Source organism: Coniosporium apollinis (genome assembly GCF_000281105.1).
Source record: "Coniosporium apollinis CBS 100218 chromosome Unknown supercont1.34, whole genome shotgun sequence".
NCBI classification, from domain to species: Eukaryota; Fungi; Ascomycota; class Dothideomycetes; genus Coniosporium; species Coniosporium apollinis.
Genome location: NW_006913296.1, coordinates 143,025 through 156,644, shown reverse-complemented (window position 1 = coordinate 156,644; position 13,620 = coordinate 143,025). Strand labels below are relative to the sequence as shown.

General features: G+C 56.5%; 5 protein-coding genes across 5 annotated transcripts; 2 read left to right on the top strand and 3 right to left on the bottom strand.

Annotated features, from left to right (window-relative positions):
- Positions 1–103: 103 nt before the first annotated feature.
- On the bottom strand, positions 104–857 carry W97_06683 (uncharacterized protein; the record flags this gene model as incomplete). Its single annotated transcript, XM_007784557.1, has 2 exons — positions 104–667; positions 732–857. The coding sequence occupies 2 exons, from the start codon at positions 855–857 to the stop codon at positions 104–106; spliced, it is 690 nt and encodes a 229-aa protein (XP_007782747.1).
- Positions 858–1,421: 564 nt separating this feature from the next.
- On the bottom strand, positions 1,422–3,578 carry W97_06682 (uncharacterized protein; the record flags this gene model as incomplete). Its single annotated transcript, XM_007784556.1, has 1 exon — positions 1,422–3,578. The coding sequence occupies one exon, from the start codon at positions 3,576–3,578 to the stop codon at positions 1,422–1,424; it is 2,157 nt and encodes a 718-aa protein (XP_007782746.1).
- A 626-nt stretch (positions 3,579–4,204) lies between these two features.
- Positions 4,205–7,518, top strand: W97_06681 (CAMK/CAMKL/KIN1 protein kinase; the record flags this gene model as incomplete). Its single annotated transcript, XM_007784555.1, has 3 exons — positions 4,205–4,786; positions 4,841–5,468; positions 5,519–7,518. The coding sequence occupies 3 exons, from the start codon at positions 4,205–4,207 to the stop codon at positions 7,516–7,518; spliced, it is 3,210 nt and encodes a 1,069-aa protein (XP_007782745.1).
- Positions 7,519–8,241: 723 nt separating this feature from the next.
- W97_06680 (uncharacterized protein) lies at positions 8,242–9,571 on the top strand (the record flags this gene model as incomplete). The annotated part of the gene is made up of 4 exons (XM_007784554.1): positions 8,242–8,635; positions 8,695–8,850; positions 8,911–9,274; positions 9,382–9,571. The coding sequence occupies 4 exons, from the start codon at positions 8,242–8,244 to the stop codon at positions 9,569–9,571; spliced, it is 1,104 nt and encodes a 367-aa protein (XP_007782744.1).
- A 2,015-nt stretch (positions 9,572–11,586) lies between these two features.
- W97_06679 (uncharacterized protein) lies at positions 11,587–13,170 on the bottom strand (the record flags this gene model as incomplete). Its single annotated transcript, XM_007784553.1, has 3 exons — positions 11,587–12,136; positions 12,223–12,996; positions 13,046–13,170. 3 exons carry the CDS (start codon positions 13,168–13,170, stop codon positions 11,587–11,589), a joined length of 1,449 nt encoding a protein of 482 aa, XP_007782743.1.
- Positions 13,171–13,620: the final 450 nt, after the last annotated feature.

Here is a 13,620-nt window from a genome sequence, read left to right as displayed (position 1 = left end):
GCGGACAGAAAAGAGCTGGGCTGGGGCTTTATCTGAACTGAACAACTACTAGGTCGCCTTTGCGATTAGCCCTCATATTCTACGAACACTAGCACTAGACCATCTACCCCAAATACCGATCACTCTCCAAAAATCCCTTCACATTCGGCCTCTCCTCCATCGCATCTACCAACTTAACCAACCGCGGATACTCCCTCATCCCCTCCCTCCCGTTCTTGGTCAACTCCTCATCATGGCAAATCTGATAGACCACAAAATCCGCATAGCTGACTTTGTCACCCAGCACATACGGCCCCCTGACACTCGCCTCATGACTACTCAAATGCCTCTCCAAGGCGCCCAGATACCGCTTCCGATCCGTCTCCTTGTGCTTCGGATACGCGGTCTCCTTATCCGGGCTCAGGAACGCGATGACGAAGAGCGTGCGCCAGTCGATGGCGACGTCGCACATGGCGTCGGCCCAGTACTTCTCCTCCTCGGTCTCGCCGTCGTAGGCGCCGAGCTGCCGCGCCATGCGTCGGAGAACGGCGTAGGATTGCGTGAGGATGCGCCCGTTGAGCTCGATCACGGGCACGCTGGCGGTGGGGTTCATGTCGGAGATTTTGGACTTGTGCTGCGGGAACTCGGAGAATGTGTAGCGGATGTCTTCGTAGGCTATCTCGGCGTCCTTGTCGGGAGGGGGAGGTGGGTTAGTTGGGGTGGTGGGAGGGGAGGAAGGGGGCGATGCATACCTCCCAGAAGAGCCGCATGACTTGGCCGCGGCCTTTGGAGAAGAAGTCGAAGTAGTGGAGCGTGGGCACGCCGCCGATCTTGTCGTTGGCGGGGCCGGGGGTGCCGACTTTCTTGGTGGAGGGCATGGCTGTGGTATGGTTTGATGGAGATGTTCACAGGGAGACGTTTACAGGAATTGAAAGCGGATTATAGAGAGACTGATATTGTGGTACGGAATGCTACTTTATGGTGGGGTTTATATACAACACGGTCAGAGAAACGCTTAGGAATGACGTCGGATGGCGGGGTGGTCTAGATCGATGAAGATGCAGATCGTAAACACCGCACGACGTCCCGGCCCAAATCCGCGGAGCGGTTAAGACGAAATCTGGGGATGAGCTGTGGACCCTTTGGGCCGGCCTCGGGAGCGGGTCCTCATCCGCTGCACTTGAGCCGCTCAAATGATGTCCAGAACGGGTGATTTATGGTTGTTGCGGTTTGACGTGCAGAAGCCGCAAACGCTAAGCGGGATCTAGCTTTGCATTATTACGTGAGCGGATGCAGGAGAAACACAGTTACCTTTTTGGGCTAAAACACTGTTTTGGTATGTTTGACGCCGATTTTCTAAACATGTTCCCTTGTAGTAGATAGCGAGATTCACATAGCTGTGTAGTGGTTCTCGTAATAGCTTGTATCACTTTGGGGAGCCCTCAAGCTTCATCCTCGTCCTCATCGTCACTCCCGAAAATGGCCCGGAAGACTGCATCGCCAGCTCTCTCCGCTTCCAGAGCTTCATTAGTCTCGACGTCAACAGGTGCCTCGACTGGCAAGGTAGCTGGCACGGAGATACCATCTGGCTCGGGTTTGGCGCCGCTGGTGGCGCTGGTGTTGGCGAAGTTGGCATTGAGCAGCATCTCATTGAGCATTGAACGGGATACAAGCTCCGAAACCTGACCAGAAGAGCCTGCAGCTGCTGCACTGCCTGAGGGGGTGTCTCCGGGATCCATTTGAACATGTGCTGGAGGCTTCACGTTGAAGCGCTTGCACACCAACCGGGTGGGGAAGAACTGCAGCACACTTCGCGTCATCGGGCCGTACATACCGATCTTTGCGGCTTCCTCAGCGGGGTCGGTAGGCTTTGCAGGCGGTTTGCTGAGAAGGGGGGTATCCTTACGCTCGCCGCTAGAAGCTCCATGATGCGCCGTTGAGGAAGTGAAGCGTGAGGCCATCATGCCTGTGACCGGCCTGAAGACTCGTGCTGCGTGCGCGAACTCCTGCAGCTCCTTGACCCATTCGTCGGTTGACATACCGGGAGCGCGCTCCGGCAACACATCTCTCCAACCTGCTTTGAGCTCTATAAAGGCTCGATACCGGGCGCGCTTTCGCTCGTCCTCTGCGTATGGCATCCAGCCCCCAGTACCGCGCTGCAGGGCTGCATCTGCTATATCCTTGTCCAAGGCAGGTACCAAACTCCAGAGATCCTTCTGTTTCTCTGCGTCGGACTTTCGGTAGCCTTCGGGAGGCGCCTCGCTCAGAGCTGCGGGAAGATTGTCCTTACCGGTAGCTGAAGCGATGCGACTTCGCGCTGACGGCGAGAGATAGTCGAATATAGACTTGCCTGGTAGAGCAGCTTCTCCAAGGAGTGCGGCACGCGACTTTGGATCAAGAGTAGAAGCTTTCGCTGCGTCTGCCGTTGACTGATACGTGGAACTACCGGAGTCTGCTGCTGCTGTACCTTTTGCACTCTTCCAGCCCTCTGGTATCTTAGGCGGCGCATACCTGTTTGCTTCTAGGGTCAGAGCTTGAGTAGCTAGGACGAATCCCTCCAAGGGAAGGCGCCCGTCGTGACATTTTCGGAGGGTCGCTGCAGTAGTGCGGTTAGGGATCTTCTTGGATACAAATACAGGCTTGGCGCGTAGGAGTGGATTTGCAGCTTTGGCTACTGGTAAGCCATTGCTTGTTTTCTTGGGCTTCTTATCGGGTCCAATGGTTTTGTTATACGAAAGTCGTGGCCCCATCTCGTACGCATCCTCTTCATCGGATCCAGTGTCGTTCAATATACCCACCCCGAAACCCCCTCGTCGTGCTGTTTTCTTGGCATTCCCCTTCCGAGCGTTGTTTACGGCAGAGAAGCTTGAGTCGTCCTCATCGTCATCCTCCTGAGCTCCGGGCTTGGCGGAGGCAGGCGTACTGGAAAGACGCGCTTCCCCGCTATATCCCAGTCCTTTGCGATCGTTCTTCCTCGCGAAGCCGATCATGGGAGAGTCGTCAGGTGCAAAGAGATGAGCCTTCTCGTTCGCGTCTCTTGGCTCATCTCCTTCGTCCAGGCGAGCTTTGCGCCGTATTCGCGGTCCTACGCCTTGACCCTGGCGCCAACCCATCCTCTGCAGTAACTTGACGCCTACTGTGTCCCCGCCAGCCTTCACCAGGCCCATGAAGGGATCTCTGCGCGATGCGTCTTCTTCGGTGGACCCAAGGCCAGCAAAAGCGCTGGCGGTCTGTAGCTTCTGCGCTTCCGCTGCCTCGGCCAGATCTTCTTCGTCCATGAAGTCTTCTGGCCGCTGCTGGGCGTCATTCTTCTGGTCTTTCTGTCGGCTGGCCCTTGAAGAAACAAATGTAGACGGCGTCCATCCATCCTTCGAGCCGACGGTGTTGAAGTATCCGGCGCTGAAGCCGCCTGTGAAAGCACCGTGCAACCTCTTCCTGCCACGCTCGTCCACGACCTCCTGCTTCCATACTGGCACGAAGGATCCGTCGTCGCGAACATTGTCGTCTAGCGGAGGCAGCGGAGTGCCGTAAAAGACGTACGGCGAGTCTTGCTTCTGCAAGTCGGCTTCGAAAGCCGCTCTGTTCCTCTTGTAGGACATGACGGACCCCACGGAGAGCGCCTAGGTCGCGGTACTCAAGGTGTTTGGCGTAGTTGATGCATGGCTTTTTCGATGGATTTGATCTGATAGAGTTGCTCTGATAGACGAGAACGAGGCCGCGGCTGTTGCCAAGCAGCGGCAGGCTCGCTCGACCGTGGGGGGCTTGGCCGGAAGAAGCTGGGGAAGGGAAGGGAAGGGAAGGCTGGCCGGCGGTTGACTGACAGTTGACAGTTAACAACAGCACAACGACCCGTGCCTGCAACACCGACAGCTACCCATTTTCGGTCCAACACAGCCCTGCAGCTTCAAAGGCCTATCCAACATAACCGCTGCCATCACGAAGCCTCGCATGCCCGCCGACCGCGTCCTCCAGCTGCTCCTCGGCCTGCTGTCGCCAAGGGGCCTAAATTAAGGGTGCCAGACCCGATGCCAGCGCGACCGAGCGTCTGAATTACACAGCGCAGCACAGCAGAGCAGCAACACAGCAACGTGAGAGCTGCATGCACACTCTCGCCCAGCCACGCACCCGACCGAGAGCTGAATCTCAAAGCACCCCGTTCTGCGCCGTCGTGAGCTGTGCGGGCTGAACCTGTCTCCTTCCTCCTGTTCGGGCACCTGCAGCAACCATGTCAACAACAGCACCCACCTCCCCGGCCGTCGTCCGCACGCCTTCTTCACGGCAGCAGCAGACCTTCAGCAGCCCCGTCGACCGGCCGCATCGCACTCAGTCGACAGCCAGCAGATCTGCCGCGCAGCCACCAGCTTCCCCTCACCGCTCCCTCTCGCAGTCCCAGCAAGCGCGCGGATCCTCGACCTCGCAGCAACGAGGCGACTTGATCAACGTCGCCCGAAGGGATTTCGAGCAGAGCAATGTAGCTCAGCCGCCCGCCTCACGTCGCAGCTCGTCTCGGGACCCACCCGTTGCACCGACGCCCACTCGCGCTGACTCGATGCGGAGTCACCACCGGAACACATCGAGGTCGGGGCCTCCCCGCTATGCGGAAGCGGTGGCTGCCGCTCCAGCCAACATAAACGGGGTCGCAGCAGAGAGCGGAAAGAGACCCGCTACTGGGACTAGTGGAAGCCAGCAGGGGCGACGGAGAACCACCATTGATGCAACCACCGGTCAATGGCATCTCGGCAAGACAATCGGCGCTGGAAGCATGGGTAAAGTCAAGCTGGCGAGGAATCTAGAGACCGGAGAGCAGGTGAGAGCATTGCGCTGGGCGAAGTGCCTGTGCGTCTGATTAACCGCTATGCAGGTCGCTGTCAAGATCGTTCCTCGACAATCAACCGACGAACACCGTAGTGAACAAGACCGGCAAAGAGCCGACCACTCCAAAGAGGTCCGAACTGCCAGAGAGGCGGCCATCGTCAGTCTGGTCAATCACCCATACATATGCGGGATGCGTGACTTTGTCCGGACAAACTACCACTGGTACATGCTTTTCGAGTATGTAAATGGGGGCCAGATGCTTGACTACATCATCTCCCATGGACGGCTAAAGGAGAAACAAGCGCGAAAATTCGGACGCCAGATTGCAAGTGCATTAGACTACTGTCACCGCAACAGCATAGTGCACAGAGACCTTAAGATCGAGAACATCCTCATCAGCAAGACCGGAGACATCAAGATCATTGATTTTGGCTTGAGCAATCTGTTCGCTCCGAAAAGCTATCTCAAGACATTCTGCGGGAGCCTATACTTTGCGGCCCCAGAGCTGTTACAGGCGAAGCAATACACGGGACCAGAAGTGGACGTGTGGAGCTTTGGAATCGTCCTATACGTGCTTGTCTGTGGCAAAGTCCCGTTTGACGACCAAAGCATGCCGCAGCTGCACGCTAAAATCAAGAAAGGCGTCGTTGATTACCCGCCCTGGTTGTCTGCTGGTAGGTTGCCCCCTCACTGGCTTCAATGCTGGGCTAACACAGACTCAAAGAATGCAAGAATCTCATATCGAGGATGCTTGTCACAGACCCACGGCAGAGAGCGACCCTGAGTGAGATCATGAGTCATCCGTGGATTACCAAGGGCTTTAACGTACCGCCCGAGAACTACCTACCTGCTCGCGAACCGTTACGGCTACCTCTGGATCCCAAAGTCATTGAAGGAATGCACGGGTTCGATTTTGGCACGCCTGACTACATCGCCGCCAAACTGACAGAACTGCTTACGTCGGAAGAATACCAGCATGCGGTACGTGCGCTTGCGCGAAAAAACCAGGCACAGACTCCCGAAACGGACCGCAAAAGAGGCGTCTTCGACTTTTACAAGCGGCGGAACTCGACGACGAGCAGAGACACCCTGACTGGCCCCTCGGCGGAAGCTGTCCAGTTAGGAGCCGATCCAGTAAACGCTTACCACCCCCTGATATCGGTATATTACCTTGTCCGGGAAAAGCAGGAACGGGAGAGAATTGAGCCGAACCCTGGAGCTTTAGCATTGCCGAAGACAGCACCAAACGAAAAGCCGTTCAAGTTACCCGACCTTCAGGCGCCTGCAGCGGCATACACCAATGCGTCTGCCTACGAGATGCCAGGCGAGAGGCCTACAGGTGGCCGGTCCAGGCCGAGAGCCAGAACACATGGCGAAGATGAGATAGTTGAAGGTGTGCAGAGACTGAAGATCGATGCAGCGGGCGGCCCGGTTTCGCCAGCACTTGTCACGCCGCCAAGCGAGCAGACACCTGCCAAGAAGGAAAGTGCTGCCGCGGGCTTGCTACGCCGCTTCAGCACTCGTAGACACAAAGATCCTGAACGGGAGAGGGCCAGCAATCTCACTCCTCCCGCCCTCGCCGTTTCTGGGCCAGGCGACGGTGCTGGAACGGCCGCTGCGCCGCCTCGGAAAAGCTTTAGCGTTCGCAGGACCCGGGAGAGATCAGTGCCGCCATCGACGAACCTGCAGCCAGAAGAAGTGCCGCAGAACGAATCGGGGCTCTTATCACCGCCCGGCGCAGGAGCGAGCGCGGCTCGGAAGCTCAAAGGTCTTGGCAGATCAGCAAGCGTCAACTCGGCGGAACTACGGAGGCGAATATCACGACGAGGCACATCCGAAGGCTCACCCCGTCCACCACCACCTACGAGCGGTTCCGATAGGTCAGACACTCGCGACGAGCTGTTCAGACCAGACGAAGCGGTATCGGACGATCAACAAGGCAGTACCAGAAGCCGTGGTCCGACTTCGCGAGCCAAATCGCTCGGCCATGCGCGCCGTGAGAGCATACAAGCACGACGCGCACGCCGGGAGCAAGCCAAGGAGCTGGGCGTCCCAGAGGAGACGGACCAGGAATTGGCTACAGAGGCCGAAGCAGGGGAAACGACGAGTCCGGAGAACATGAAGCCAGTCTTTCTCAAGGGCCTCTTCAGCGTCTCGACAACAAGCAACAAACCTCTCACATTTATCCGACAAGACATCATCAGAGTCTTGCGGCAGCTGGGTGTGGAGTACTCGGAGATCAAGGGCGGGTTCAACTGCCGTCACAGTCCGAGCATAGACCTCAACAAAGTCACGGAAATCCCTCCGGCAAGTCCCGGCCAGCCGCCCAGCAGCGGCAACCACCGACGAAAAATCAGCTTCGGCGGATTCATGGGCGGAGACCGAGAACGGGAGGAGCTCAGGGAGCAGAGCCGGAATCAATCGACGCCACGGACCCAGCGCCATCGCCAGACTCCAGAGCGGAGTTACACAAACTCCGAGGAGTCGGACGAGAGCGTTGGTCAGGAGAATATCCGCCGAAATGAGGGCAGGTCGAGGGCGCCTGGCGAAACGACAACGCACGTTCAGAGCGACCTTGGGGGCAACATGGTGCTGAAGTTTGAGATCTTCATCGTCAAGGTGCCGTTGCTCTCGTTGCACGGCATCCAGTTCAAGAAGGTCGACGGAGGGACGTGGCAGTACAAGAACATGGCGCAGAAGATTCTGGACGAGCTGCGGTTGTAGGCCGGCTTATGAGTTTTAGGAGGCGGCCGCCGACGATGCGTGCAGCTTCGCACGAGTCCAAGAGAGGGGCAGGGACGGCGCGAGGGGAACTGGAAGTTGGACGATCATTACGACTTTCTTAGGACTTGTCTTTAGGGTCTTTCTCTATTTATCCGTTGCAGTGCGCTTAGGGTACTCCATTCTCGACAGTCGTTTCAGTTCTTACAGCTTGTGTTTCTGCGTAAGAGAGAGGGAGAGGGAGAGGGAGTCGGCGTCGCTGGTTAATGGCAGGGAGAACGGACCAGCGTCTGATTCTTTGCTCTGTCGGTAGTTTAGCATGTGGATGGTGTTTAATCGAGGTCAGACTATGACAGACTGTTGGCGAGGTCTCTTTGCTGTGATGGTTAGACAGACTGCTGTGATGCTACATGACTTGTGTGCTGCTTGAATGGTAAGTGGTACCTGCAGCTGCCCAGGTGCTCGACCGGTCTTCACCGCCAGCCCTGTGATTTGAGCGCCACGCTTTCAGCCTCACGCTTTCAGCCTCACCCTTTGAGCCTCACTTTGCCGAGGGCAGCAGGCAGGCGCCTCGAGCTCAGACCAGCTGCGTCTGCGTGAAACAGCACCGCATCCACCCTCGCGCGCCTGCAGACAAGCCACTTTCACCCACCCGCTCTCACCCGCTTTCACTCATCTGCTGTACTCACCATTGATAAGGACTGGGCCAGCGCCTTTGTCGCAACCATGATGCCCCAGGGCCACGTCTTCTCCCACCAGCACCAGTACCCTCCCGCTGACTGGCCGAACCACCATCAACAACACAACCACCACGCCGCACAGCAGCACGCCCAAGCCCAAGCAGCCGCCGCCGCCGCGGCAGCAGCCCAGCAGCAGCACTACAATCGCATAGCAGCGAACAACAACAGCTCCATACCCGGCGCCAACGCTGGCATGAGCATTGGAGATCACGCTCCAACCATGGCCCCCGCAGATCAAGGAGTCAGTGAAGACAATCGGAGAGTCCTGGAATGGATCGCGCAGCTCCTGAGGCCCGAAACACGCGAGACGGCGCTCCTGGAACTGAGCAAGAAGAGGGAGCAAGTGCCAGAGCTGGCGCTGATACTGTGGCATTCGTTTGGTAGGGCGCCCATGACAGCAGCGCTACATACGATAGCAGATTTGCTGACAGGCCTGAAGGCGTCATGACATCGCTCCTCCAAGAGATCATCTCCGTCTATCCCCTCCTCGCGCCCGCGCAGCTGACTGCAGCGGCGTCGAACCGGGTCTGCAACGCGCTCGCCCTGCTGCAGTGCGTGGCCTCGCACACCGAGACGCGCAGCCTGTTTCTTAGCGGTACGTCGACCAAACTTCAAGCCGCCCGTCAGCCAGGAATCTTACTGACAGCAAGCACAGCACACATCCCCCTCTTCCTCTACCCCTTCCTGAACACGACCTCCAAGTCCCGCCCCTTCGAGTATCTCCGCCTCACCTCCCTCGGCGTGATCGGCGCGCTCGTCAAGAACGACTCCAGCGACGTGATAAACTTCCTGCTCACGACCGAGATCATCCCGCTGTGTCTGCGCATCATGGAGACGGGGTCCGAGCTCAGCAAGACAGTCGCCATCTTCATCGTGCAGAAGATCCTGCTCGACGACCTCGGGCTGGCGTACATCTGCCAGACGTACGAGCGCTTCTACGCCGTCGGCACTGTGCTGAGCAATATGGTGAATCAGCTGGTCGAGCAGCAGACGGTGCGGCTGTTGAAGCATGTCGTGCGGTGCTTTCTGCGGCAAGTTTTTCAACCTGCTTCCCACTTCCCCTCCCTTCCTTTCCAACATCGAGTTCCGGCAGACTTGCGCCATTTACTGACAACGCAATCGACAGGCTCAGCGACAATGCCCGCGCCCGCGAAGCCCTCCGCCAGTGCCTCCCCGAGCCCCTGCGCGACGCGACCTTCTCCTCAGTCCTCCGAGACGACGCGGCAACGAAGCGCTGTCTGGCGCAGCTCCTCATCAACCTGTCCGACAACGTCGTGGACACCAACAGCCAAGCCATGATCCACCACGGGCCCTAAAAAGAGTCGACTGGAAGGAGCCATTTAAGCGGGTTGTATCATATGCATGACGAGGGCGGGTCCTATTCTGTATTATTTTTATTGGGACATTGGGGCATGGCTCTGCGCTGGGAAAGGGGATGGCATAACTCGACGAAGAAAGGCAAAAAGCATTAGCAGGCGCGTGCGTGGGGCGGGAAAGACGGCGTTGAAGGCGACATAAAGGTGTACGGTTGGGCGCCCCATTATTTTCCCCTCGTAACAATACCCCCCCCCCCCAGTTGCGAGCTGTAAAACAGATTCAATTTTGTTCGCTTTGAGCTCTGCAACTCTCAGTCGTGTATCCTCTGTGGTCTGCGACTGCCTCTCCGGCGGCGACTGGATTGGACGTTGGGGGGCCTTCCGTGAGATGATCGTGCCGAGAGCTACCTTCAGTGGAGCAGGGCTCCACGGGGTAGAAGCTGAGCAGCTAATCATTGCCCCCGGTGTGGTTCTGCTGGCTTGGCTGATCCCTTACCCGTCTCGCCTGCCCACCACTTCAAAACCAAGCCAAGCTCTGGTTTCCGGAAGCCGGATCGACAACCCTTATATCCTCAGTACCCGCCTGTCATACCTAGGACCCACCGGTTGGAGGAACGATGGCAGTTCATCCCCACGGCACCGACACGCGGTTTAGCCCCGTAGACGGGCGTCAAGACCCGAATACGGTTTTCTTCAGCATCTAGGCGTTGTCTAACCCACCAGCGTCGACAACGGGGTTTCATTATAGTACACTAGCCCGTTCCAGCTGAAAGAAGATACGCGGGTTTCCTCGACCGAGCCTTGCGCAGCAGCACGCGCAGTTCGGACCTACATCCCGCTCAGAACCGGATACGGCCTCGACATCGAGACTGACCCGCAAGCTTGTCGGAGTTGAGCCTTGGGTTTATGTGTAGTGAGTGAAGCTATACGAGGTAAATACAGTTTCACGGTTCTCATCGGAACACCCCGGAGGATTCGGGGGGCCATGGAGTGCTGTGCGTGTGTCTTATTAGACACATCTTTGGGCCTAGCGACCTTGGGTGCCCCTTTGCTGATGGACTGGATACCTTGGTTTCTGGAGTAAGAGTGCTCTGTTGAGCGTGTCACCCAAAGAGAAGCCAGAGAAGCCAAGGAATGCCGTGGTACTACTGCCATCCATGTAGCTTTCTGGCCTTGGAAGAAAACATTCCACGCTCATCGAGTAGATCCCCGGATGCCAGCACGGGCGATGTTGGGCAGCAGACGAGTGCTTACAATTCACGGGAATCCATTCATCGCTTTCCAGCTTTGGTTTTGGCTGTCAACTGGTCATGCTCACCTTTACAATCCGTTCTACGTGCACGAGGTACAGCTTCAAGCGTAAACAGATGTATGCATCGAAACTCGTAGGAGCCTACTAAGAAAGAGCAGAGTGACAGCCCCCCGCCCACCATGCCAAAAAAGCGAAGTCGAAAGACACACTGCAACAGTGTTGAAAGCAAATACAGGATGCCGCTATACCATGATGAACAGCTTTTCGATGAGCAAGAAGGTGACAGGAAGCATTGGCGCCGTCTGGGACTAGATCGGATCGCTGGCCCTGGCTATCACCCCGACTTTGAGATATTGGCTAAAGCCGACGCTGGATGCCACCTCTTTCCGAAGCCACTGCTCAAGCTCCGCAACCTGACAGGCCAGGTGGGAGCGCGGTGGTAGATGCAGGCCAAAGCTATGACTTGCGATTCGTACAAATACTTCTATTTTCATGGAAATGAACAACAGGATCCTCCGCTATAAATCCCACCAGGCCCTGTACGAACAACGCCAACAGGACTTTTGGAAGGAAACACAATCGAGTTCAGGGATGGCAGCGGGGTGGTATGCGAAGTTGCAGCGTTCGGCCGTCTTATGTGTGGTGGAGCACCGGTTGGGGAGTTAAGACTGAGTCGTTGGTCGGATAGGCATCGAATGAGGCTAGGCACCGCAGAGAGATCTCCTGAACCATATGCACTTCTTTGTAGTCGAAGTAAGTGCGCTCACTGCTCGAGCGCAGCTCTGAGATCAGCGTCGACGTAGCCACTGATCCTCTTGCGGTTCTTCAGGTTCAAGGCACCATTTCTCCAGGCAGACCGGAGCTGCTTAAACGCAGGCTTCTCTTGGTCAGGGTTTTCCCATTTGACGAGGTCAACGTAGTGTCTGGCGATACGCTCGCGGATGACGATTTCGCTGGTGAGTGCGTGGCCGTAATATCGGACCAGATTATTCATTCCAATAACAGAGCCGTTCTGGAAGTCCTCGAAAGCCAGACTTCGGAACTCGTCATACATGGACGTGTTGAAGTTCCGGATCAGAAAATGTGCCCAAAACTGGTAGAGGACGTCCATGTCGTAGGGGCATTTGCCTGTAGCTGCGCTGCGCTGAACAAGCGCTTTGTCTCGGATTTCAGAATACAGCTCATTGTCAGTGTTTTCAGGTCGGGCATTGACCGGCCGATCGCTGTCCTTCACCCAGAACATCTGCAACCCGGTGGATGGCGAGCTTGTATTAGATCGGATGGCATTGGACAAGGAGCCCGGGCTCGGTGATCTGTTGGGTTCTGAAGCATTTGCGGCCTCGTCACTGCTGCAAGATTAGCTGAAACCCCGCTGAGCTACTGCAAGAGTCGTCCATACCCAAGAGAAGGAGGATTTCCATTAATTTGTGAGCTATTGCGGCGCGTGTCAAATTTAGAAAGTTCATCTGCGATGGATCTACTGTCGAGAGAGCCATTTGAAAATGTACGAGAAGAGGCAGTGTGGAAAGGAGGCGCTTTCTCCGTGGCGGGTCGGACGATCACTGTTAGTCCTTCGATCTGCTCGTTGGGAAACGAGTCAGGTTCGGTTTGAAGATCGTTCGGAGAGTAAGGATGAAAGGCAGGGCCGCTGGTGGTGGAGCTACGGCGACCCGCGACTGCTGGTTCCGTAGGCGGTACACCGTTGGACAGCTGGCTAGCTCCACCGTTGCTTTGCGACGCCGGAGAGGTCACACCGTTTAGTGACTGATAAGGAGTGCCGTTCGGCACAAAGTTTGGGCTCGAAGGTGATGTAGGGTTGCCCGTTTGATGTTGTACCATGTACTGCGAATTAAAACCCGCCGGATGAGGGACTGGTGGGTAATGTAGGTCCTCCGGTCCATTGTTCCTTGCTGACGGATCACGATCTTCCATACTCAGCACCCATTGCTCCCAGCCCTCTCGCCGTCGTAATCTCTCGTTGCCATCCGGGCCTACTCTGAATTCGATGTCACGGGACTGGTAACAGGCGTATTTTATCAACTCGAGATCTGTGGTGAGGTGCTTTATGCGGTTGAAGTCTGCGATAACGGTAAGGAATACGAAGCCTTGTGAGTCCATGTGCTTCCGAAGATACATGTCTTTGCACAGGTTGTCCAACGAGAAGTAATATTCGCTAGATGCTGTTAGCGCTTAAATCAGCAGTATCGGCCTTTCGTACTTACAGTTGCATTGAGACCATACCGAGGACGGAGTATTGATCGACATATGGACTGTAAGGCACTGCACTCAGAGGTTGCATGACCGAGTAGTCATACATCCCAGGCATATATGTCTGCACCGGAGCCATGGCTTGAGGCCCCGTAGGATAGCCAGCGGATGGTCGTCCGTAGTACCCCTCGGTCGGTATAGACTGTGACCGAGGCCCAGCATTGCGGAAGCCGCGTGATGAGTGTGGCTGCTGGCTGAAAAATGTGTTTTGTTGCTCGGGGTGAAATGTTGTTGGAGAATGCGGGAACGTGGCGGAAGAGTTTGTGGAGGAAGCGCGACCATTGGAATAGTGGTTACCGTTCGCAGATGCATGTTGATAGGCACTCCCGCCTCTTCCATTGCGCATCCCGCCTCGCGGACGATGCTCACCCCGCTCGCGGCTCGATAAAGAGCCGAACGGACCCGATCTCCGCTCAAAAGTGCTTGTCTTGGGCTGCTGAGGCAGGCCGTCCTTTGCTGGGCTAGCTTTTGCATCTAAAGATTCTGTCATGCAGCATACGTTAGTATACTACATAAGAAAATGGGTGTA